The sequence below is a fragment of the Nelumbo nucifera genome, chromosome 1 (assembly GCF_055504915.1).
Source record: "Nelumbo nucifera cultivar China Antique chromosome 1, China Antique-T2T, whole genome shotgun sequence".
Classification (NCBI taxonomy): Eukaryota; Viridiplantae; Streptophyta; class Magnoliopsida; order Proteales; family Nelumbonaceae; genus Nelumbo; species Nelumbo nucifera.
Window position 1 is genome coordinate 35202081 of NC_142649.1, and position 23915 is coordinate 35225995.

Below are 23915 nucleotides of genomic sequence, written 5' to 3' on the forward strand. Positions count from 1 at the left end.
AGGGATGATTTGGTGAGTTTGGGAGAGAAATAAGGCTTTTGGAAAGAGTTAGAAGTTTTTTTCTCAAGCGCTTTTAATTCGTGTTTTGAATATAGGAAAATCGTATTGTATCATGAAAAGACATGATACGAATGATTTTGTAACTTTTTCTGTGCCAAACCCTTAAAGATACGATAATTTTGACCCTTGCCTGAACCTAACCCTGACTACTACCTGAAGTAGACCTATATCTGAAACTGAACCTAAACCCAGTCTACTCCTGACCCTGACCCCTACTTGAACCAAAACCCCGCCTACCCCTAAACCTGACCCTAAATGCAACTTGAACTAGAAACCTAGCCTACCCCTAAACTTGACCCTAAACCAACTTGAACCAAAACCCAACCTACCCCTGACCTTGACCCCTACCTGGACCTGAACCCATCCTACCCCCTAACCATGCCCCTACCTGAACCAAACACATATCTGAAATTGACCATGAACTCAACTTGAACCAAAATCCACCCTACCCTTAACCTTGACCCCTACCTGAACTAGAACCCAACCTACACCCAAACCTGACCCTGAACCCAACTTGGCCTAGAACCCATCCTACCTCCTGGCCATGCTAACAAAATAGAGGATTAACTATGGTTATAAATAAACAAAATTAACAATAACATATAATTAAATAATATACCTTCAACTTGTCACTCTACTTAACAGGACATGTTTTATGATTATGTCTATGTTTGAAGCAATACTGACAGGTTATTATCCTACCTCTCCTACCAAGCTTTGTACCTTAATGAGTCTCCCATTCCTCCAAAATCTTCTTATTCTTAGCATTCCCTTGTTCTTGTTCGTTGCTAGCTTAGGTGCTTCGACAATGGACTTGGGCCAAAACTTCATCCTAGTCATTGGCTGCATGGCATACCGATATGTCTTCATGAAAGTCTCCTTACTATACCAATGTACCACCGAATCCTCTATCTTTTCCTTTCTATATAAAATGACACATATCGCATGAGGACAGGGTATGACAGTCAAGTCCTACCTTTGGTGGGTGTAGGTTTGTTTCACCATGTCAACAACATATTTGTCTACACTTGCTTGGACTTCAAACTCTGACTCCCCATTCCCAACCAATCTAGTTCGACCACTTTCTTCCTTATATTCCTTTATCCTTTCCCATATCTTGGGCCCAAACACTCCTTTGAACCTAGAGGCAAAGCTTTTTCTCTCCACTGTCCTTGACAATAGTTTTACTCTGATATCATTCAGCATTGAAATAATTGCCTTATGTCTGAACTCAATGATGCCTCCATTGATTGTCTCAAACATGTTATTATCAACATAGCCACACTTCAATAATGTCTGAAAATATGCCTTTGACAACCCATTGGATCTACTTTCAACAAATCTTCTTTAGCACCAGGTTTCAGCATCCCCAGCTTCTCCACCTCAATATAAAAGTCAGCAATTGTAGTGAACTTATTACACATTCAAAATTGTCTCTACAACTCCTTACCCTTACCCTTGTGTTTCCTCCTTCAGTATGCAAAGACATGCCTTGCACACTTCCCATGCTTTGCATAAGGTTGTAGGTCTGCAACTACCTTCACCAGTCCCTAAAAAATTCATAGCCATAACATAAAGTTAGCCTTATTAATCCAACATGTACATAACTATATGATAAAGAGGTTAATTACATACTTTTTGTTAGTTAGATATAATAGTATAAGTGGCACTATTTGCTTCTGTGATACCAAGATCATTCGTCAGGTAAGTAAGGAGCCATTTCCAACTATCAATGCTATCACTTTTCATAATTGCCCATGCTATTGACATCACCTGATTGTTTTCATCCCTTCCAATACCCAAAACCAGCTATCCATGACTTGGTCCCTTCAAGAAACACCCATCTAATCCTATCACTAGCCTACAACCAACCACAAATCCCCTCTTACATGTATCAAAACAAACATAGGACCTCCTAAAGATAGATTTCTCACCCTCGTTCTCTCTATGAAAATTTACATACATTGAGTTGTCAGAATTAGACCTCACTAACTCTATAGCATAATCATATACTAACCTATAACTCCTGACTAGGGTCACCTGCAAAGTGCTCCTTAACCCTCTACTTTTCTCTCTTGCACTGTGATAGGGTGACATCACAGAACAACTACTCCTAAGCACTATTTTGGAGATTACATCTTCTTTATGAAGTATTCAACTACTACTTTAAAAGTCACCTTAGAATTTTTGAAGCTCCATTGGCAGTTGTACTCTAGCACATAGGTTTTTAGATAAAAATCATATGTGCTTTTTGTTGGATAGTTTTGTATGCCTTTAGCTTCAATCAGAATGATGTACTTTATGAGTTTATTGTAAATGAATAAAAGTGCATATTTGATTCATGTTCCCTTGGTATGTTTCTGTGTAATACCCTTCAACTGGAAACTTAATGAGACTCGTGTTAGTTTAGAATGTTCACAGCCAGTAGGTCGGTCTAGGGAGACCTATCCTGATAAGGCTGACACTATTGTGCCACCAAGTCGGTTGGGGTGGCCTGTCTCAGCTGCTAGAGTGAGACCCTAAGCACATACAGTGTAGAATCAATTGAATCTTTGAACTGAACCAGATTTCCAATATTGCCCTAGACCTTGGAGATTAATGGGCAAAACTGAAAAGTTACACCCGACCCCTAGACTCGATTATGATACTGCACTAGGTGTCCGATTTGGCTATCTTTGATGTACCAATCAGTGAGATCCTTAGCGGGGGTCAAAACCTGGGTATGTTGGGACAGTCTGAGAATTCATCTGAGTGAGTGATCATAGTGACAGGATCAACCCCTTTGTTGGACAAAGGTAATGATCGGGGACGCACTCTCACTAATGGAAACCAAGACTGCCGGCAGCCGATTTCAATCGTTGAGATTTGTCTTGCAAAATATATTTTATATGAGATATAAAAGTATATATATTATGGTTTCTAAAATGTTTGCAAAATGTTTTAATTCCCGGGATCCATATAAGTAGAGAGTGCAACACTGTTCCTTGCAGCCGAGGGAGAGGTCCTCTCTTGTCGGGCAGTGTTTGATCATTATGGGCTGAGAGATTCTGTGTAAGACCATTGAGGATAATACCTGATGGGCTAATCTTGCATCTGCCCACAGTCCCTAGGTGTTACAAGGTGGCTTGGCCCAAGGACCACTTAGGGTAAGTGTTGGGCCCATAGAGCCCATTTGATGGGTTTCAGGGGGTGCACTGTCCATAAAAGTGTATTCGGCCAGGCCTTGTAACAAAGGTTGGGCCGAACCCATGTGGCTGATGTGTAGATCAATGCTTGGGTCCCACGCCATACAAGGAAGCCCAACTGGGCAGTAGTTAGGAAGGCTAAGTGAGCACATAAGCTTAATGGGCCTAAAGCCCATTTCGAACTGGACTTATTTAATAAGTTAAATATGGGCGAATTCTGAGATGGATCAGCAGATAGGATAGGGTCTTAATCCTATCCACTCAGAGAGTCCAGATCTGAATATGATTCAGATCTAGAAACCTCCTAATGGGATTAGGAGAAGGCTAATCTAATCTGCAGAAAAGATAAGGGTTTATCCTTATCACCTAAGGGGATGTCTGATCCAAATATGATTTAGGTTAGCAACTCCTAATTGGATTAGGAGCTGATCCTTTGGGTTTACAAAAGGAGGGGGCGGCAGCCTTTAGAAGTATCAGATAATCAGATCCTCTTCAGAGCTGAAATTACAGAAGAAAGATTTCTGCAATCCCTGCAAAGATCTTTCTTGCCGCCTCCTTCCTGTAGCCGCCAGACATCCAGTTCGATCTCCAGTTGTGGGAAAAGTCAAGATTCGATCTTGACATCAGTTCTTTGAGAAAGAATTGATAGGAAGCTGTTCTCACGTGCCATCCTGCTGTTTCTTGCGAAGGACAGAATTCTTGGAGAAGAATACTACTGATTCTGCTCCATCCTACACTGCGCCATCTTTAGTGGGAGTAGTCTTTGGATCATTCCTTGGGTGTGAACACCTTCGTTGGGAGATACTTTTTCTCCGTATCAGGTATAATCCTCTCCTACTCCTTTTGGTTCAGATCTGGTTCAGTTTATGGTTCAAGATTTATCCTTGAAAATATAACTTTCTAAATAGGGAATGCGATTCCCAGTTGAAAGGGAGAGAAAAATTTTTGAAATTCACCCCTTTATTCTGCAAGATTTGGGCGTCCATACGATGGATCTCTCATCCATTCACTTTTTTCAATTGAAGCATGAAATATCCATAGGAAAATTTCATCCTTGTATGTAGCCCTAATCCTTTGGGTCTCACACTTCTTGAATCTAATGTCGCTACGATTCCTGATAGCTTGCTTTATAACTACCTACCCCCATGCATTGCTTGGTATTGACAAAAATCATTCCCAACTCAAAGTGGGGAACCTCAATACTAGGGTCATACACAAAACAGGTTTTTCGTTTCCTCCTAAAGTGATTTGCTTCTACTTCATTGTATGACCCACCACTAACCATATGATAGCTTCCATCATCATCAAAACCATACTTAGTAAAACCCGACTGTTAGTTCCCTCCTTCCTCACCTCCCTCTCCTCCCTTTCCTCCCTCCTCACATTTTGGAGATATAGGCTGTTGGATTCTTGCTTCCTCAATCCTAGTCGAATTACTATTGGATCCTCTCTCTCTCTGATACATCCGTTACATTAACACCAACCTTTTTTTTCTCCTAATTGTCTCCTTCACTCTTTGTCTTACCGATTGAAGATCTTCATCATCATTGTATGCTAACCACTCAATATCTACATCTACAATCTCTTCCTTAGATGCACGATCCTCATTATCTAACTGCCCATCACTTTCCTCCTTAGGCTCTCCCTCCTTAGTCACTCTAGTAGGTTTTTTCTCTCGACTCCCTCCTTTAGTGTGAACCCTAGCCTCCCCCCCCACCCTTTCAATGGGGTTGGCTTGTGTGACACAAGCACATATATCCTCTAAATCACCTTGCAAAATTTTGCAAGTTACATCCTCAGTCAACCAAATGTCACCAACATTATGTTGGATATCATTATCCCTGCAATATTCAAACTCCTGTGCATGCTTATTCAAATCCACAACCAATTTGATCTCTTTTGGGTCCCCCTTCCCACATAATTCTTTTGCAATGCACCTTGTTGCATTATATGTTGGGTTTGACACAGTGTGTGTTAGATAGTGTATGCCCTTAGCTTTAACCAGATTGATGTACATTAAATATTTATTATAAATGAATAAAAGTACATAATTGATGCATGTTGTACTTGGTGTATTTCTATGTAATTACCCTTAAACTGGACACTTATGTGACTCGTGTTAGTTTAGAATGTTCTCGGCCGTTGGATAGACCTGGGGAGGTTTATCCTGCCAAAGCTGACACGAATGTGCTGCCAAGTTGGTTGGGGTGGCTTGACTCAACTGCCAGGGTGAGACCCGAAGCACATGTAGTGTGTGTTTGTTTGAAACATTGAACCCAGACCATTTTCTAGTTATGCCCTAGACCTTTGAGATTAGTGGGCAAAACTGGAAAGTTACACCTAACCCCTAGACTTGATTATGGTATTACAGGTGATCATAGTGATAGGATCAGCCCCTTTGTCGGGCAAAGTGAATGATCAGAACTGCACTCTCTCTAATGGAAACCAAAAACTACCGACGATTGATTTCAACCGTGATTGAGATCTGTTTTGCAAAATATATTTATATGAATCTATATATATATATTTATATATATATATATATTTATATATATATATATATATTATGTTTTATGAAAAAGATTTGCAAAAGGTTTTAATTCCCGGGATCCATCCGAGCAGAGAGTGCAACACTGTACCTTGTAGCCGAGGGAGATGTCATTTCTTATTGGGCAGTGTTTGATCATTAAGGGCCGAGATGCTAAGTATAAGACTATTTAGGGCTATTATACCTAATGGGCTAATCTCACTTAAAACCATAGTCCTTGGGCCTTCATAAGATGGCTGGACTCAAGGTCCATTTAGTGTAAATGTTGGACCCATTAAGAGCCCGTACTGATGGACTCAGGGGTTCACTATGTTTAGCAATAAATTCGACCAGGCTTTGTCACAAAAGCTAAGCTGAACCCATATGGCTTTTGTGAGATCAATGTTAGGGTCCCACACCATACAAAGAGAGCCAAGTTATCCATCAATTAAAAGGGGACGTGAGCCTACTTGCTTAATGGGCCTAAGGCCCATAATTAATTGGATTAGTTAAGAAGTCACATGAAGCAGTCAGGTGACTTGGGCGAATTTGGGTATGGATATGAGCTTAGATTAGTAATGAGATAAGAGGATAACTCTTATCCACTTAAGGAGTCTAGATCCAAATAAAGATTTGGATTAAGAAGCTCTTAATTGGATTAGGAGAAGCTGATCTTTAAGGCCTAAAAATAGAGGAGGGCAAACTGCTCCAGATTTCACCTTTCTGCTCTGAGTTCTCTGCCTTTGTTCTTGCCGCCCAAACCCTAATTCGATCTCCAGCTTTTGGGCTGTTAGAGATCAATTCCTACCTCTGATTTTGCAAGAAAATCAAATCAAATTTCGTGCTCATACCCCCTTGCTCGATCCAAGCTATTGGATTGCAGTTCTTGTTGAAGGACTGTATTGCTGAACCTGCTTCATCTCAAGCTGTGCCTTCTTTAGTGGAAGTAGGTTTTGGTACCCTCTTTGGGTGTAAACACCTACTTTGGGAGCTACACATGTGGATTTTGTATCAGGTATTTCTCTTCCTTTCTTTTGGTTTTAGATCTGGTCCGGTTTGGTTCAAGAACGATCATTGAAAAATGTAGTTTTTCTAAAACTGAGAATACAATTCCCGAAAGGGAGAAAAGAAATTTTTTGAAATTTCGCCCAACCACCCTGCATGGTTCGGCCATCCATATGATGGATTTCCCCCTTAGTGTATTCCACATACATGTCAAGACTACCACCCTCAGATGAACAATTCAATAACCCAAATGTGGTTGAATCATCAATCACTTCCCTTAACCCATCACTAATACCCAAATTAGGCACCTTGTAAAAAATTTTACTCATCTCATTCTTCAAATATCCATAATCTTATACCATGATTAACAATGTCCAATAGGATATCTTATGCATAAGCTTCACCTTACCCCGAACATACAACATTTTGCCATTGGTCTGCTCAAATCCTCCTCCAATAAACCATTTCAACTCCACAGATACATCTATGCCCACATTGATTCCTATTAAAGAATAAACAAATAACAAAATAGAAAACTAATAATTGATTGATGAAGAAACAAAGTCACAATCAAACCCTTTGTATACACATTTATACATACCTCCTCCTGTTCCCACGTCTTTTCTTTGTTGGCTAGTGATTGACAGAAGAATGGGAGATGATGTTGGGAGACAAAGGATATGATGCTTAACGGAGAAATGGAGGATGTTGGCACTTGACAGAGATATAGGAGAATGTGAACGGAGGAGATTGGGAGAATGGCAGAAGGTGAGGTGATGTTCGCACCTGATGAAGAGACAAAGGAGAACAAAGGAGAAGAAGATGATCGGAAGAGACGATTGGATTGGAGTAGCAGACAATCAAAAAAATTTTTGCTAGAAAAGTTTAGGGTTGAAAATGGTTAAAAATTGAGCCTAATTTTAAAAGGGGTGATGTGTACTCACAAATTGTCGAGAATGGGACCCACCAAGGATGGCAGACGCTGAATGGGCATGCCATGTCACTATTTTTCATTATTTTAATCGATCACAAATGACATAGATGACATCATTACAAATGTCGTCTGTTTTTGCCTACAGTTGGCCTTTTCTTTGAAGTCTGTGGTCTAACTTGACTCCTCGGATTATAAAAGGGTGAAAGTGGTTGTTTTGCAATGTTCAGGGGTTGTTAGAGCCAAAATTCCTTTTTTTCTACTTTGCTTCTTTCTATGGTGAAGGTACCAAACCTTACGGCTGAATGTCGAGTGATCCTAGATGCATTGAACTATGCTCGTGCTCTGGGTTTCTCTTCTTTGATTCTTGAGAGTAACTCACAGGTGATTTTTGGGAAGTTATTTACAGTAAATACACTTACCCGGGTAAATGCATTTAGCCATGTTCTTTTATTTCCCAGACAAATAAGATAATGATCGTTTTAGCCATAAAAAACCATTATTAATGAAGACAATTTTGTCTCATCCAAATGTTGACAACTTTTCCCCCCAAGTGGTAAAGTTACCCACTTGGTAAGTGATACCAAAGAACCCACAAATCTAAAAAATGAACATGGGTATCTTAGTCAATGAGAATCAAAATCCATTGGCCAACTTTCTCCCCTCCCAAAATCCTAAAATCAAACAAGCCCTTAATGGTAAGGCTTAGACCCATTGGACCATTCTACAGTGGCTACATGATAATTTTGGAGTGTTATTCTTCTTCAGATATCAAGTTCACATACACTCTTTGGGAAGGAAATGGCGTTGCAAACTCATTCACTATCCTCTACAGATTGAAGGCCTCGCTATTTTTGATCTTTATTCTTTACCACGTTCGGTTAAATTGCAAATTTTTGGTTCTCTTTTTGGTTTTCGGGTTTGAAGTGTGAGGGTGTGCAAATGTTATTGGTTTTGGGGCAAGGTGGGGTATGTCCTATATTCTGTATTGATTTCTTAATAAAATTTTAAAGTAGTCATTCCCACCAATGAAGATGGGAATAAAATACAAAATTTAAAATCGACCAAAAACAAAACAAATTTTTCATTCAGGTGTTGGGCCAATGGTTTAAGCATTTAGGCTGTGTTTGGTTTAAAAGAAGGGAAAGTTGGGGAAACTTACACTATACAAGATTCGTTAAGGTTTCCTGCCTTTCCCTACCTTTTCTTTCAAACCAACACAGCCTTAGGTTTATTGGGTCAACACATGTCATAATTAAATAATAGAAATTAAAAAAAACAAAAATACAGTGACTTATAAAAAATATGAAAATTTTATAAAAAAACATGGATCAAATGGATCAACCCAGAAAGCAACACGGTGTCGTAAAAAATATTGTTATTATCATTTGAAATTGCCAATGCAGCGCACCATGCACATTTGCTAATACATTTAAACAGTGTATTATGGGATGGGATGGGCCTAAGCTAAGCAGCCCAGGCCGAGATGATAAACATGATCCTGATAGCCACATCATAAATGGACCACATTAAATTTCATGCCAGGTCATTGAACAATTACAAGCTCTGAAGCTTACCACGGAAAAAATTGGGAAGCCGGATGTAGACTAGAATATAATTACCTCATGATACAAGAAAATATTCAGTTTCCTCATTTTGATCAATAAATATAGTTGACACATTGTTGGATACACTAATCGGCGATCCTGCCAAACTTGAAGCTTCCCTCATCAATGATAGCCATGTGCTTTCTTTTCTTGGACAACTTTGTGGGATTTAGAAACCCACTTTGCTCATCACTGAACTGAGCAGCAGTTCGCACCCGCAATTCTTCCAGGCTCTCACCTTCCTTTGCTCGCTCTAAGACCTGAAAGAAATAAACAGGAAATTTCAACAACTTCGATTTTGTTTAAGATCTTAGCAGGGAAAGCATGTTTAAAAAAAAAAAAGGATCTTACCAGATGTCGACCATACAGGTGGGTGCTTGAGAGAGCTTGAAGTGCATTCTCTGCTTCTTGCTTTGTAACATACTCCACAAATGCAAAACCTCTATGATTCCCAAACTTCATTGGAAGCCTTACACTCTTAATCTGCAATGTCATAAGATGACCGAGTAAACACCATCACAAGGAAAACAGAATTTTCCAGTGGAATCATCTACCACTCAGCTTGATATGCTATAGAATCATGCACCAACTTCTCAACAATGTTGTTCAGAAAGTACACAATCACTTAGTCTTTTACCAAAATATATCAATTACAGTCGAAGCATATTGGTTGGTTGACTTGATAACATGCATATATAAATTATTTATCCAAGGGATAAATAATTGAAACACATACATCAATAATGGCACGGATTAGTACGACCTACAAGAATTATGAACATTAAAAGAATGTGGTTTAAAAAGCTCCTTTGTTAAAGAAATTGGTTTAAAACAAGAAGTTTATGTGATTTATTGTTTTATACAAGCTAAAGAAAGTGGGATCCATGAAAAGACAAGTCCAACTATCTTGTAGTAGTAATAAGTTCCACCATGTCTTCACTCTTTAGGATGAAGTTGTTAGACAGTGCATGCCCTTAGCTCCAATTAGATTGATGCATAGATACATTTATTGTAAATGAATAAAAGTACATTATTGTTTCATGTTGATATTGGTATGTTTTTGTGAAATTACCCTTTAAACTAGACATTTATGAGACTCATGTTAGTTTAGAATGTTTTCAGCCATTGGATAGATTTGAGGAGTTTATCCTACTAAGGCCGACACTGATGTACTGCCAAACAAATTGGGGCAACTTGTCTCAGCTGCTAGGATTAGATTCAAAGTAAACGCAGTGTGTGTTTGATTGAAACACTGAACCCGGACCATTTTCCAGTTATGCCCTAGACCTTGGAGATCGATGGGCAAAACTAGAAAGTTACACAACCCCAGACTTAATTATGGTACTGCACTAGGTGTTGGATTGAGCTGTCTTTGATATGCCAATCAATGAGATCCATCAAGGGTCAAAACCTGGGTATCTTGGGGCAGTCTGAGAATTCACCTGAGTGGGTTATCATAGTGATACGATCGGCCCCTTTGCCGGACAAAGTGAATGATAGGGTACACTCTATGATGGAAACATAAACTACCGACAGTGAATTTCAACTGTATTTGAAATCTGATTTTGCATATATATATGGGGAGACTGGTTTTCACCTAATGGTGTCTTGTCACTTCGCGAGGTCATTGTGGGATTGGGCTTTCTCCTTATTTGGATGCAGCTGGAATCCCCCATCAAACATGCAGGGCCTTTTCTCACCTTCCTTTTTCAGGTGGCGGTTAAAAAGGGGGACAATGTGGAGAGGACTAAGGGCTGCAGTATGTTGGACACTATGGGAAGAAAGAAACTCCAGGATATTCTCAGAAACTCAGAGAGGAACAACAGATCTGAGGGCTATCATACATTTTAGGGCGGTACAGTGGCTGAAATCTTTGGAAATATTCACAGATTACACTGTGGATGACATGTTGAGGAAGTGGGGTGAAATTGCAAATTGCACGCAAACCAAGTCAATAATGAGTGTGGCTTGGACCCCCCCACCTAGTGGATTCTTGAAATTAAACTTTGATGGATGCAGTAGGGGAAACCCGGGACAATCGGGGATCGGGGGTGTTTTTAGAGATGAAAATGGGGTCATCTCTGCTATGTTCTCAGGCCCAATTCGAGTGGGTGACTCCCTTAGAGATGAGATATGTGCAGTTATGGAAGGAGCCCAGAAAGCTAAGGAATTGAACATCAAGAAACTTATAATTAAAGGGGATTCAGAGGTGGTGATAGGGTGGCTGACTAAAGATCAAAATAATTTATGGAAGTATAATAATGAGAAGAGGAAATTCAAATGGCTGGTGCGGGAGATGGAAGTTAATACATGTTGGATTAAAAGATCAGCTAATTCCCTAGCTGACGGTTTAGCAAAACAAGGGGCAGAAAGGGATTCTTTGTTTTGGGCTAAGCTGTAACGTTAGTGTCTCTGTATCTTTGTATTTTCTTTTTTCATTTCTGGAAGTTCTTTGTGACTCTTGGAAGATAAGTGTGTTTGTCTTCCACTTGTAAATTTTCTACTGATGAATTAATGAAAGTGTTATTGATCAAAATATATATATATATATATGTATTAATGTTTAGTGAAAAATGTTTGCAAAATGTTTTAATTTCTAGGATCCATCCAAGTAGATAGTGTGACGTTGCACCTTGCAGCTAGGGGAGAGATCCTTCCCTGTCGGGAAGTGTTTGATCATTATAGGCCGAGAGGTTAAGTGTAAGATACCATTACAGGGCCGATTACCTGATGGACTTTATCTTACTTAAGTCCATTATCCTTGGGTCTTCATAGAATGGCTGAATTTAAGGATCATTTAAGTGTAAATGTTGGGCCCATATTGAGCCCATAGTAATGTGCTCAGTGGTTCACTGCCTTTAGTAGTGAATTCAACTAAATCTTTTCACAGATGCTAAGCCGAATCCATGTGGACTTAATTGAGGTCATTGTGGGTTCCACGGCATACAATATCAAGCCTAAAGTGGCCATGCAACATCTTGGGTCGTGAGCCTTTTAGGTAAATGGGCCTTAGGCCCATAATTAATAAGATTAAGTAAACTGTCAAATTGTCATGTGCTCTGGGTCGAATCTGGGTTTGAAAATGGGTATGAAACACACATCATCTTAAGAGGATAAGGCTTATCTCTTAATAGAGTCCAGATCCAAATTAGATTTGGATAATCTCCTAATTTGATTAGAAGAGTGCTCCATAAGGAGATAAAAGAAGAAGAAAGCAAACTAGACAAGAGCACAACTCTTTCTTGTTCTCTCTTCTTCTCTTTTGTCTTTCAAGAAACCCTATCACGACCCAGGCTTTCAAGGACTAATAGAGAAATTCAGAGGAAATTCAGGCTCACCTTCCTAATTCAATCCAAGTAGTTGGGTTGCAGTTTTGCTGAAAACTGTATTGCTGAATCAACTTCACCTATACACTACTCCATCTTCAGTGGAGGCTGGTTTTAGGACTGATTTGGGCGTGAACTTCCACCTTGGGACCTGCATTTGTGGTATCCGTCACCTATACACTAATCCATCTTCAGTGGAGGCTGGTTTTAGGACTGATTTGGGCATAAACTTCCACCTTGGGACCTGCATTTGTGGTATTCGTACCAGGTATACATCTCCCTCTTCATTTGGTTTCAAATCTGATCCGATTCAGTGCAAGATCGATCCAAAAAAATGCAGTTTTTCAAAACATAGGGAATTTGATTCCCATAAGGATTAGGAAATTTTTGAAATTTCGCCCAGCCATCTACCATGGTTCGGCCATCCATAAAATGGATCTAAACCCTTCCAACAGAAGTATCCCAAAAATGCATAAACAAGTTTACTAGAATTTTTCAAAAGTTGAAGGAAATGAAAAGGTGTTCGAAAGTAACAGATTTATATGCCTTGGATGAAGGGCTACAAGACCCAAAGTTGCCCATGGCCCACATAACTGACTACATTTTGAATGGCTCCCACCCAAGATCCTTTTATTCTCAACTTGCATAAGCATTTAATGGCTACCCCAAAAAACAATTTGAACTAAAAATGCAAAGATGAAACTTGCTTGTTCCAAGATAGAAATATAGGGATTGCTCTGCCACATGAGACAATCTAGAGATTCCCTTTACACATTAAAGTGAGCTCAAGGGGACATCTCCCCCTGAAACTATTGTTATAAATTCTTTGTAGAGAACACTGATGTGGGCCCCACTGTAGTGGTCCCCACTGTGTTCGTAGGATAGTAGTGTAGTTATTTGTTTCAGTTATAGTAGTGTTAGTTTGAGTCAATTTGTTAATTCAATTGTTATTTATTTCAGCTTTTATTTACTTTATTTATTATGTATGTACTAAGGGCAGATGTGTCATTTCCATTATGTACTAAACATAACCTATAAATATTAAGAGAGTGGCGGCGGCAGATCTGTAAGAATTTGTCCCTCCTTTCAACCACTTGTGTTCTCCTGTTTCTCTTCTATTCTCTCTCCTTTCTCTCACTTTTCTTCTGTTTTGTAAACCTAAAACCTATTAGGATTCAAGACTGATTACAGTCTTGATCTTCTACTTGGTATCAGAGCCTATCTAGGGCTTCTCATGTGTCTAGTCCAGCTGACCACACGAGGACTAGCTAGGGCTGGAAGCTTTGAAGAAGTTTTCGGTGGCTGAATCTTGGAGATTACCAGGAGAGGTTCGTAGCAGTTGAAGACTTGCCGCGGCTTGCAAAGAGTTGGTAATCAGGAAGAAGCAGCGAAGGTTAGGGTTCAGGTAACCCTAGAAGACAATAAACTGAAGTACATAAGTAAGTTTTTTTTATTGAGTTTCAGAGACTGCAATCAGTCGAGATAGGTTGGACCTATCTAGAAAGAAGGGCCGAACTATGTTCAAGTTTGTTTCTAGGGTTTGGCTTGCCGAACTGTGTTTAAATTTGTTTCTAGGGTTTGACTGTTGGGCCGAACCCCCCCCCCTTCAAAGGTGATTAGTTTTTAGGGTTTCATATTGCCCTACGACAAGTCCCACTTGTGCGGACTGCTTGGAGAGTGCAGTTGAGCACTTACCTCAGACCTACAGTTGAAACCCTAATTTTTCTCTCACAGCAGTGGGCCCCACAGTAGTGATTTCAGAAAATAGCATCTCAGATTGATAGGCTGCCTGGTACTGTGCATGCTGATTGATTTTGGATCAGATTTGGGTTGGTTTCAGATCGGATCAGATCAGATCAGATTTGTGTTGGTTTCGGATCAGATTTCAGACTTGCTTGTTTGACTCTGTTTTCTGGTATAGTGGCTCTAACAGTTTGTAGCCACTGAATCTTGATCAAAGATGGAGTTTAAGGGTCAGGGAGAAAGTAGTTTTGGAAACCACCGTTATGATAGTGTATCTAAAACCGGGTTTCAGATTACAACTATGAGATTTGATGGGTCAAATTATTTGGAGTGGGCTCAATCAGCCATGATGGCTATTGGAGGAAGGGGAAAACTGGGTTACCTCTTGGGAGATGTGAAAGAACCTTCCAAGGAGGATCCAACATACACCAAGTGGGTTCAAGAGAACTATTTGGTTATGGCATGGCTGTGTAATTCTATGCAGCCACATATCAGCCAAAATTACTTGTGGGCAAAGACAGCCAAAGAGATATGGGATGTTGTGAAAGAAACCTATTCCCAACCCCTTAATGTTGCCAGAGCCTATGAACTGAAGTGTGAGGTGAACAACCTTAAACAAGGAGAGAAGCCAGTTTCTGTCTACTTCTCTACCTTGAAATCCTTGTGGCATGAGATTGACCATCTAGAGACCCTTGAGTGGGAGAGTCCCAAAGATGCACAGACTCACAGAAAGCAAGTCGAGACGAATAGGGTATTTGAGTTTCTGGCTGGTTTGAATTCAGAATATGACATTGTACGACAACAGATATTGACAAGAGATAGTGTGACCCTTTCTCAAGCATACTCCCTGGTGCATAGTGAAGAGACCAGGAGGAAAGTCATGATGCAGCCTCAGCCCTCTTTCCCAGCCTTGACAGCTATTAAACCTAAGCCAGGGGGTGACTCAGAAAGGGACCGGAAGAAGGAAGATAAACGGGATCTGGTATGTGAACATTGCAAGAAACCCAAGCACACGAAAGATACTTGTTGGGAGCTACATCCTCACTTGGTCCCAGCAAAACTAAGAAATAAAAAGGGTAATGCTCATATGGCAGTGAACACTGATTCAACATCCTCATCAGGCACATCCCTAGAGACTTTAGCTGCTGTTCGGGCTGCCCTCATACAATTGGAAAAGGAAGTTGGGAGTTCAGCTCAGCCATCTCAGTCACCATCAGCTCCTGCCACATCTGCATTTGCACATTCAGGTACTCGAGCCTCAACTTACCATGCTTCAGCTCCAGGTAATACTGATCACTGCTGGGTAATAGATTCAGGTACATCTGACCATATGACTAGCTTGCCATCTTTGTTCACTTCTTATCACTTGTCCTCTGGCCGAGAAAGAGTATCCATTGCTGATGGCTCTCTTGTTCCCATTTCGGGCAAGGGGGACATCAAGCTATCGGATACTATCTCTTTATTTTCTGTCTTGCATGTTCCTAAGCTTGATAATGACCTACTTTCAGTTAGTAGTATTACCAAACACATGAACTGTTCAATAACCTTTTTCCCTGACCGATGTGTTTTTTAGGATTTGGAGACGAGGAAGGTGATTGGGACTGGCCGTGAGACGAACGGGATCTATCTGCTTGGAGAGAGTTCTCGTCGGGAGGAGTCAGTGGATAAGAAGTCTTTTGTTTCCCAGTCTGTGAGTTCGGTTAACCGATTAGGTCATTTGTCTTTTAAGTCTTTGAAGAGTTTGTTTCCTGCTTTATTTGAGTCTGTTGAGTTATCAAAGTTGAGGTGTGAGAGTTGTGAGTTTGCCAAACATTGTACAACCTCTTATTCTTTAAGTAATAAAAGGAGTAATTCCTCTTTTAATATTGTGCATACTGATGTTTGGGGGCCATATCATATCTCTTCTATGGGTGGGTACAGATATTTTCTACTGTTTGTTGATGACCATACCCGTTTTTATTGGGTCTATCTTATGCGTTCTCGGGATGAGGTTCCTGCTCTGACCCAAAACTTCCATCAGATGGTTCTCACTCAGTTTGGGACCAAAATCAAAGTCCTTAGATCTGATAATGCAAAGGAATACTTTGCTCAGCCATTGACCTCCTACCTTCTTGCCCTTATACACCACAGCAGAACGGCATTGCCGAAAGGAAGAATAGGCATATCTTGGAGGTGGCTAGAAGCATTATGTTTACCTCCAATGTACCTATTCGCTTCTGGGGTGATGCTATCCTCACGGCAGTTTATCTCATTAATCGAGTTCCTTCCCGGGTTCTTGATATGAGAACCCCCTTTTCCCTTCTATACCCAGATGAGGAGTTGTTCATTGTTCCCCTTAAAACCTTTGGTTGTACCTGTTTCGTTCAACTTCTCGGGCCTCATCATTCCAAGTTTGAACCTAAGGCCTCCAAATGCATTTTCCTTGGTTATGCACAAACTCAAAAGGGTTATTGCTGCTATGATCCGGTTTCAGGGAAACGGTTTGTCTCCATGGATGTCACCTTTTTTGAGGAGACACCCTATTATCCTAGGGTTTCTCCTTAGGGGGAGAGCAGTGAGAGTGGAAGTGGGGCTGGTAGAAGTGGGGCTGTTTTGAGTGGGGCTGTTCCTTTACCTATTCCACTGGATAATGAAGGTTGTAGTGGTGAGGGTGGTCAAAGGGAGCCGGAGTTGAGAGTCTATCACAGGCGATGCAGGCAGGTTGATCCTAGTCTCCGGCAGTCCCGGCCAGGTCCAGTTCCTTCTACGGCTCCAGATCCAGAGCCTACTGAGATACCTCTCACTGTTGCCACTTCCCCTCCTGTGGATGACCTTGATCTCCCTATTGCCATTCGCAAAGGGAAACGACATTGCACCACTTCTACAGCTCACAGCATCTCACAGTTCTTATCCTATGATCGTCTGTCTCCATCTTACCGGTCCTATTTCACTTCCATTGCTGATGTCCCTATTCCAAGAACAGTGCAAGAAGCCTTATCAGTTCCAGAATGGAAAGATGCAATGCAAGTCGAAATGGATGCCCTGTTGAAGAATAATACTTGGGCACTAGTTGACCCACCAAAAGGAAAGAAACCGGTGGGATGCAGATGGGTGTTCACTGTGAAGCATAATGCTGATGGCTCTATTGAAAGGTACAAAGCCCGGCTGGTTGCAAAGGGGTTCACTCAGACTTATGGTATAGACTACTTGGAGACCTTTGCCCCAGTAGCCAAGATGACCACCATCCAAGTTCTGTTATCCCTTGCAGCAAATCATTCTTGGCCCCTGTTTCAGATGGATGTTAAAAATGCCTCTCTGAATGGAGACTTACAAGAAGAGGTTTACATGCAGTTGCCTCTTGGATATGATACAGAGACAGGTAAGAAGGTTTGCCGACTGAACAAGGCATTGTATGGTTTGAAGCAGTCACCTAGAGCTTGGTTTGATAGGTTCAGATTAGCCCTTGGAAAGTTTGGTTATATACAGGTCCAGTCAGATCATACACTATTCATCAAGAGGGTGGAGTCCTCTCTGACACTACTTGCAGTATATGTTGATGATATTGTGGTGATAGGAAATGACAGTCATGAGATTGAGTCCCTCAAACAGCTCCTTCATCAAGAGTTTGAGGTGAAAGATCTTGGTGCACTACGGTACTTTTTGGGTATTGAGGTTGCTAAATCAAAGTAGGGGATTTTTATCTCTCAGAGAAAATATGTTCTAGATCTGTTGGCGGAAACTGGAAAGTTGGGTGTTAAGCCGGCTGATACACCCATCGAACAAAATCACAAGTTAGTGCATAGGGTGGGGAGCCTCTTGAAGACAAAGTTATGTTCCAACGGTTGGTTGGAAAGCTTCTATATCTCTGCCTCACTCGGCCGGATATCAGCTATGCAGTTAGTATTGTTAGCCAGTACATGCACTCCCCTAGAACTTCTCATCTTCTTGCGGCAGAGAGAATATTAGCATACTTGAAGAGATGCCCGGGTAGAGGTATATTGCTCAAGAACAATAATCACATGAGGGTGGAAGTCTATACAGATGCCGATTGGGCTGGGAGTGTTGATGACAGAAGGTCTAACTCTGGATATTGTGCCCTTGTGGGAGGTAACCTTGTCTCTTGGAGGAGTAAGAAGCAGAGTGTTGTTTCCCGCTCCAGTGCTGAAGCGGAATACAGGTCAATGGCTAATGGAGTGGCTGAAATCTTATGGCTGAGGTCACTACTTGAAGAGTTGGGTATTGACTATGAAAAGCCCTTAATGTTGTATTGTGATAATCAGGCAACTATTAATATAACCCACAACCCAGTGTAGCATGACAGAACTAAACATATCGAAGTTGATCGACATTTTGTGCGAGAAAGGGTCACATCACAAGAAGTGTGTCTTCTGTACATCACATCTAATATGCAGCTCGCGGATATCCTCACCAAGATTGTACCAAGGAAGAAGTTAGAGACAGACCTATCCAAGTTGGGAATGATAGATATCTACTCCCAATTTGAGGGGGAGTGTAGAGAACACTGATGTGGGCCCCACTGCAGTGGTCCCCACTGTGTTCGTAGGACAGCAGTGTAGTTATTTGTTTCAGTTATAGTAGTGCCAGTTTGAGTCAGTTTGTTAATTCAGTTGTTATTTATTTCAGCTTTTATTTACTTTATTTATTATGTAAGTACTAAGGGCAGATGTGTCCTTTCCATTATGTACAAAATATAACCTATAAATATTAAGAGAGTGGCGGCGGCAGATCTGTAAGAATCTGTCCCTCCTTTCAACCACTTGTGTTCTCCTATTTCTCTTCTATTCTCTCTCCTTTCTCTCACTTTTCTTCTGTTTTGTAAACCTAAAACCTATTAGGATTCAAGACTGATTACAGTCTTGATCTACTTTCTTAAAACCAAAGAAGATGAAAATTGAAAATTGGGTTATTTTAAGACAACTTGCATTGTCATTTCCTCATGAACTTGCTACTAATATTTGAAGGTGCTATAAGACAAAAGTCTAACCATATTGAGAACTTTTCAGCATAGTTTCAATGTGCCAAGTTGAAGCTAGGTGACAGGGGGTGCCTTGTCACCTAATCGTCTAGGCAATGAATTTTTTAAAATAAAATTATAAATCCAAGGGTAGCTCCCTAGGTTTCATAGTAATAAGCAATAAGTTTTAACTAATAATTACTATATCCTCATGAAATAAGTATAAACCCCATATCAAAAGATAGAAAATAAACATATTTATAAAAAAGATAAGAAAGGAAAGAAAGCATATAAAACATAAGGGATGAAACCCATTTATCAAAAAAAAAGGATTGAGTCCTTATTTTGGTCCTAGGAAGAAGATGATGAAAAAAAAATACCTATTGATTGTTCTTATGTGTCAATTGGATAAAATCTTCAAGTTATTTCTTACTTATCAATTTGGGTTTTAAAGTCTTAAAGGGTCCAAAACTATTATCACTGATTTGTGTGTCGAGTGAACCCAAACAACTAAAAAACAATAAAAAGAAACTAGTATATGAACTAATTTAGTCCAACAAAATCTATTGTACTACTATTAATAACATAAATAAAATATAAAAATATTATGTGGTGTCTTACATATAAATATGTAGGCTTTTGGGCAAGTCAACCCTCCAAGAGAGCAACTTTTCACCTAGGCGTCACCTTGACAACTATGCTTTCCAGAAGAATATTTAGTTACTGTTTTTTTTTCTTTCAGATCCTGTTCTTTGTCTAGGCAGAATACTACAGAGAAAAGCAAACTGAAATTGGAGGCAATTAGGCACTGAAACAAAATGGAGGCCATAAATAGAAAGAGAAGGATGTCCGTGGACCTCTATGTTATAACTTATAAGTTGAAGCACATACAAAAAACTATAATGATTAACAATTACCTGGCCAAATGGACTAAACAGCTGCCTTAGATCTTTCTCTGTAGCCTCAAAAGCAACATTCCTCACAAGTAATTTTGTTGAGCTTCTATCCTTCTCAGCTTTTTTCAAAACTTGCCCTTTTTTCTTGGCATGGCAAAGTTGCAAAATAAGAGCATGCCCATCTAAAATAGTTCCCTGATATGGAGAATGTTTCGGCTGCCTTAGTTAAGAGGTTACAGAAAGAAAACTTAATGCACAAATAATACAGCTAAGCAGTGCCTTTCTTAAAGACATTACCTGTAAATCCCTACACACATTTGTTGCTGTTTCTACAGAATCAAACTCAATGAAACCAAAACCCATTGAGACATTTTTTCCATTTTTCAGGTGCTTCTTTACCTATGAAAAGAAAAGAAGAAAAGAAAACGCTATGACACCAGAAAAGAATGTGATTGAAACATTATAGCAATGTTTTTGAGAATGCAAAGACTTACTTTGATGCTTAGAATCCTTCCATCCTTCATATTCTCACTAAAATGCTTGGTCAAAGACTCATCAGATGTTTTGAAACTAAGATTTTTCACAAATAGAGACCGTGACTGCTCAAAAAGCAAAAATTAATACATCAATACAAATTAATTAGAAGAAAAGCATTAGTAGTTGACAAATAGCATGCGAAGAACAACTAATCCACTACCATTTAAAACAACCACCAATTACAATAAAATTTAAAAGTAATTAAATCTATTTCCATGCTCAGAAGCAGTGGCACATGCCTTTCAAGGAAGCCTTACAAATTTAAAGACCAGTCATGGCATAAGCACTTTTCTTTCCAATGGATAAGCATTAGCACTTTCTATGCGAACCTCTTTCTCTGATCCAAGAAATGTGAAAATTTTCTTTGTGCTTAATTCCTATATTGCCTTCAAATTTGTATAAAAAATTCACTCCTAAGACCACTTATTGATACCATACTACATGTATTGCCTGATCTCTGGATGAGGAATAGCTACTGCTTTCTTCCCATTTATACCCAAATCCATCATTCATGCAATCATTTTTAGCATAAAACAAACAAGAAAAAAAAGATGCCAAATGCTAAGATTTATGACTTTCCTTTTACAAATATAATCAGCACTCTATGGTGTTTTTTATGCCATTTGTTTACATGAAACATGACAACTGAGATCCACAAAACTCCAATCAGTGGAGATTTCTCGTGATAAATGAGAAGATTAATCATCTTAAATTTTAATAAATAACAAAAACCTGGATTGATCAAAGAATTTCATAAACATCCACACAGAGCAAAAACTTGAAATGATGAAGTTACAGAAAGAGAAATGGTAATTTTATACCTTCCATAATGAAATTTGGCTTCTAGCCAGTTACACCAAATAATACATTGTGGACAAGTATGATATATTGGAGCTATATGTGCAAACTGATCAACACAGTGGCCATGTCTGCCTTATAAGACCAAAAGTTCAGGTTACCCACAAACTAGCAGTCTAAGGGAAGCTAAGATTAGTCAGAAAGCTAACCTATCTACAGTACAAGCAGAAACAATAAAAAGAACAATTAAGAATTACATTTTTCTACTATTCAAAAAGGTGTAGGCTGCATTTATGAAATTAAGATTACTGAGGTTCAAGATCATTAATGGTAAATTGGATAAAGAAATTACACTCAAGACAAAAACTTCTTGTATCTAGACAGTCACTTGCACTCCTATATTACAAGGAGGAAACTTGCATAGAATAAAGGCTTGCTCATGGAGTTTTTTAGTAGTACAGTTAAAATTAAAATGCATTAGATAAAAAAGAGAAAAAGAAGCTATATATAAGCAGCATGTCCCCCAAAAAAATATAAAAGTGAATAGCAGGAAGCAATGACAAGGACCCCCTGCACGCCAAGAAAACCCATGATACCAACTCCAAACTCATCCCCAGTGTAGAACTGAAGTTTTTTTTTTCTTTTTTCTTTTACAAATAGAGCTTAAGATTAACCCATCCCAAAATTGCCACTCTGACTATAGCAGCCAAACCCTCAATATGACTTAGACCTGAAACCTACAGTCATGTATTTTTTCTTTCAGAAGACCCAGTTATTTCCTCGCCTTCCCACCCTTCCCCCTTCCCCTTGTGCTTATAAAGTGCCTCTTTCAACTTTCAAGCTTCCTACTGTCTCTTCCTCTCTTTCCCTGCCTTAGGTTCCAGCATATCACAATCATGATGATTGCATGCCTCTTTATGAATCTCTCCCTTCTTGCTTTTTGTTTTTTTGTTTTTTTTTTTTTTGAAGAAAGTTAATTGCATTAATAATTATTGAAGAAAAAAATTAAATTGTAGCACCTCTTTACAAACCAAAGACCATCTGCCTTCTTTTCCTTGTTACCTCTACCTTCTTCAAAACTGATATCATTGTACTATGGTCTTCTCCTCTTGGTCTTCTAAACATTCATTCATCAAATCCAACCACCCCCTTCTTCCAAACCCAAGAAAAAATGAATTCAATGATCATGCCAGTTTCCATCAAATCCATGACTAGGGGGATACACCTAATCAAAGAGACAGCTGCATCCAAGACCACCTCATCATCATCATTCAAATTTTTATTCCAGCCACTTCAACTAACTAATTTAGGACACAATTCCCACAAGAACCAAACCCCCTACCATTATCTTTCATGAGGGGATGCACCCTCAGTACCCCCAACTCTGTTAACACAGATTGCAACAAGTACCCCACCTCCAGTGGTTGTCGCCCATATTTGCTAATGTTGCTCATTCATTCATCCTAATAAAAGAGATTTTTAAAAGACAAAGTTATAAAACCTCTTTTTATAGGGATTAAGAATTTAAGACCCTGATATAGACTTGTTTGGGGTTGCCTCGAGGGGCTTGGTACAAAGGCGGCTTGTAGAATCAGGAATGCATAATGTTTAGCATCACATTAGCTAATTGAAGTAACGCAATTGGGAAAAAAATAAAGAGATTAAGAGTTTAGCATCGCTATGTTTTATGTATTTTAATTTGACATAATAGGTTTCTTTAAAACACTTATTTTAAAACTGAAGTTTATATTTTTAATTAATAATGTCTTTAATATTTTTAATATTTTACATTTTTTGAACTTTATTGCATTTTTTTTGTATTTTTTTTATTTTTTTTTGCATTTTTGTGCCTTGATTCAGAAAGGTAAGTGCCTCACCTTGCACCTCGGGTGCAAAATGGCCCTTGCGCTTTTTTAGCACCTTGTGCTTTTAAAACACTGTTTTAAACCTACCTGAGCCCCTATGATGTCACCCCATCTTCAACTGCTGCCTCACAGTATGCTCATTAAGGATTGCCTAGACTCTAGGCATACCTTGTTTCTTTGGATTATTGGTCTAGCTTATAGTCACCCCTGTCAGATCTGATTTGTACCTTTTCTCTGCTTTATAGATCAGTTTCAAGATTAATTTTTTGGTTGGTTGAAAAACAAAAGCATAAGAAAATTGAAATTTTCTAAGAATTTGGATGCATACACAAAATCATCACATTTCTAAGGGCCCAAACTACTTTTAACAAAAAACCATTTCATATCCCGGTATCAGGAAGTTGCATTTTCTAATTGAGAAGCTCAATGTGTTAGAAGAGACCAACTTCCCTGATGACCTAAAGCATGAGAAAATCACCTT

The 23915-nt window shown here is 39.4% G+C and overlaps 1 protein-coding gene across 1 annotated transcript in view; it reads right to left on the reverse strand.

Annotated features, from left to right (window-relative positions):
* Window positions 1–9204: 9204 nt before the first annotated feature.
* LOC104608271 (uncharacterized) overlaps window positions 9205–23915 on the reverse strand; it is a 60004-nt gene continuing 45293 nt past the window's right edge. The window contains exons 12-16 of the mRNA XM_010274203.3: window positions 20729–20833; window positions 20532–20633; window positions 20256–20429; window positions 9667–9798; window positions 9205–9575 (exon numbers count right to left, since the gene is read on the reverse strand). Coding sequence (XP_010272505.1) covers window positions 9402–9575; window positions 9667–9798; window positions 20256–20429; window positions 20532–20633; window positions 20729–20833 — 687 coding nt within the window. The 3' untranslated portion in view covers window positions 9205–9401. The remainder of the gene's footprint in view (window positions 9576–9666; window positions 9799–20255; window positions 20430–20531; window positions 20634–20728; window positions 20834–23915) is intronic.